The following is a 2,906-nucleotide window of genomic DNA, read 5'->3' as shown; positions in this document are numbered from 1 at the left end:
TCCCCGAACTCTTCCCTTACCTCCCCGCTTTTTCTCCACTTCACCTCGCAGCGCGGTCACCCCTTGCGCTGCCCACCCCCAAGCAAAGTGCTGTAAAACTGCGCTGATTTCTGTCTTTTTTTTTTTTTTTTCCCATTTTTATCTTTTCGTATTTTTAAAGGCGAGCAGCACCCTCCCGCCGAGCGCTTTCCTCCCCGCTTTTTTTTCTTTTCACCTCGCGCAGCGCGAGTACCCCTCACGCTGCGCACCCCCCCCCCCCCCCCAACGGGGGGGCCCGGGGCCGGCCCCCCCCCGGCCGGGCCCCCCCCCCCGCTCGCCGCTGCCCCCCGCCTCGCCCCGGCTGCCGGCCCCTTCATGCTCGGCGCACGCCATGCCCGTGCCGTAGCCGGGGGCCCCTCCTCACGTCCCGCATGTTCAGGACCAAACGCTCGCTCCTCGTCCGACGGCTCTGGCGGAGCCGCGCACCCGGCGGCGGAGAGGAGGAGACGGGCGACGGCGGACCGCCGGCCGAGCCTCGGCCGCACTCATGCGGCGGGGGGGGCCGGGGGTGCTGCCCGGCCAAACCCCCCCGCGGGGGCGGCCGGGGGGCGGCGGAGGGCGAGCTGAAGGCGCTGACCCACGCCGTGCTGAAGCGCTGCAAGGAGCGGCAGCTGGAGGGGCTGCTGCGCGCCGTCGAGTCCCGCGGGGCGGCCCGCACCCCATGCGTGCTGCTGCCGGCGCGCGGAGAGGCGCGGCTGGGCGCGCAGCGGGACGCGCTGCCCGCGCTGCTGTGCCGGGTGTTCCGCTGGCCCGAGCTGCGGCACGGCGCGCCCCTCAAGAGGCTCCGCGGCTGCTGCCAGGCCGACGGCGCGGCGTCCACCGAGCTCGTCTGCTGCAACCCGCACCACCTCAGCCGCCTCTGCGAGCTCGGTACGGGGCGGGGGGGTCTGGGGGTGACATGGGGATGGGGTGAGGATTGGGGGTGGTAGTGATGTGGGGATGGGGTGAGAATGGGGACGGAAGTGGCAGCGATGTGGGGATGGGGATGGAGTGTGTCCTAGAGATGGCATTACACGGGGATGGGGCTGGAGACTCTCATAGGGATGGGGACAGGGATGGAGTTGGCAGTTATGTGGGGATGGGGATGGAGGTGGTGATGGGGATGGAGTCTGTCCTAGGGATGGCGTTAAATCGGGATGGGGCTGAAGATTATGGCATGGGGCTGGGGATGGGGTATGTCCTAGGGATGGAGTATGTCCTGGGGATGGGGTGTTTGTCCTCGGGATGGGGTTTAATGGGGTGGGAATGGAGGTAGTGAAATGGGGATGGGGCTGGAGGTAGTGATGGGAATGGGGATAGTGATATGGGGCTGAAGTACATCCTAAAGGTGGAGTATGTCCTAGAGATGGCATTAAATTGCAATGGGGCTGAAGTATGTCCTAAGGATGGGATATGTCCTAGTTTAGGGTTTAATGGGGTGAGAATGGAAGTAGTGATGGGGGTGGAGTGTGTCCTAGGGATGGCGTTACATGGAGATGGGGCTGGAGATAGTGATATAAGTGATATGGGGCTGGAGTATGTTCTAGGGATGGGACATAATGGGGTGGGAATGGAGGTAGTGAGATGGGGATGGAGGTAACGATGGGGATGAGACTGGAGGTCCAGGTGGGCATGGAGTACGTCCTGGGGACAGGGATGGAGGTGGTAGTGATATGGGGATGGGGTATGGTGGGGTGGAGACGGGGGTGGAGGTAGTAGTAAGGGTGGGATTGGAGGTGCTGATGGGAATGGCATATATCTCTGGGTTGGGGATGGAGGGAGGTAGTGATATGGGGCTGGAGCTGGGACGTGCCCTCGGGGTTGGGTATGTCCTAAGAATGGGATATAATGGGAATGATGGGGCTGGGGTGTGATGGGGCTGGGACTGTGGTTGGGGTAGGGCCTGGGGATGAAGGTGGTAGTGATGTGGGGATGAGGTACGGCCTGGGGGCGGGGTTGGAGGTAGTGGGCTGGGGTCAGGGATGAGTTATAAGCCTGGAGCTGGGCTATGGCCTGGGGTTAGGGTTGGAGGCAGTGATACGGGGATGGGGGTGGGTTATGGCCTGGGGCTGGGGTTTGGGTTGGAGGTAGGGATATAGGTCTGGGAATGGGAATGGAGGTAGTGATATGGATGCTGGAGTCAAGGGTGGGGATGGGGTTGCAGGTGGAGGTGGGGATGGGTTATAGGGATGGGGTAGGGAATGGGGATGGGGGTGCAGATGGAGGTGGGGATGGAAGTTCGGATGGGGATGTGGAGGGTAGAGATGCAACCAACTTTTTTTTCCCTTTGATACCAATAATAATTCTTAGCTCCTTAGAGGTGTGGGGATGTGGGAAGGCAGTGGGGAGGGGGATGCAATCAACTTGTTCCCTCTGAATAGTGATAGTAACGGTAATATAATAATTATATAAAAAATCCCCATCTCCAGAAAACTTTGAAATGTGGGAATGGGGATGCAGCCAACTTTTTTTCCTCCTTTGAGATAAAAAAAAAAAAAAAAAAGAACCCATAAGAATGATAATCCTCAATCCCCCACAAACTTGAGGATGTGAGGATGGGATTATGGATGGAGGTGGGGATGTAGCAATGTGTTGGGAATGCAGCCAACATTCCCCCCCCCCTAAAAACCCAAGAGAAACGATAATTCTTAAGCCCCCAAACTTGCGGCTGTGGAGGTGGGGGTGTGGGGGGATGGGGATGGCAGATAACTTATTCACCCTGAAGACCCAATTAAAAATACAGTTCTCAACCCCCAAAAACCTGTGGAGGTGGGAATGGGTTCGGGGATCATGGAGTGGTTCGAGTTGGAAGTGACCTTTAAGATCATCTATTTCCAACCCCCTACTATAGGCAAAGATGCAACCAATGTGAAAAAACTTAACAATTC

At 58.8% G+C, this 2,906-nt stretch overlaps 1 protein-coding gene across 2 annotated transcripts in view; it reads left to right on the top strand.

Annotated features, from left to right (window-relative positions):
- The first annotated feature begins 335 nt into the window (after positions 1 to 335).
- Positions 336 to 2,906, top strand: part of SMAD7 (SMAD family member 7) — a 25,831-nt gene continuing 23,260 nt past the window's right edge. For both annotated transcript variants that reach the window (XM_042862427.1, XM_042862426.1), the window contains exon 1: positions 336 to 909. In XM_042862427.1, the coding sequence (XP_042718361.1) occupies positions 411 to 909 (499 nt within the window). In that variant the 5' untranslated portion in view covers positions 336 to 410. The remainder of the gene's footprint in view (positions 910 to 2,906) is intronic.

The sequence above is a fragment of the Lagopus leucura genome, unplaced genomic scaffold, assembly GCF_019238085.1.
Source record: "Lagopus leucura isolate 7727_CA_CO unplaced genomic scaffold, USGS_WTPT01 Super-Scaffold_650, whole genome shotgun sequence".
Classification (NCBI taxonomy): domain Eukaryota; kingdom Metazoa; phylum Chordata; class Aves; order Galliformes; family Phasianidae; genus Lagopus; species Lagopus leucura.
Note: the sequence above shows the minus strand (reverse complement) of the source record. Positions and strands in the feature narration are given on the sequence as shown.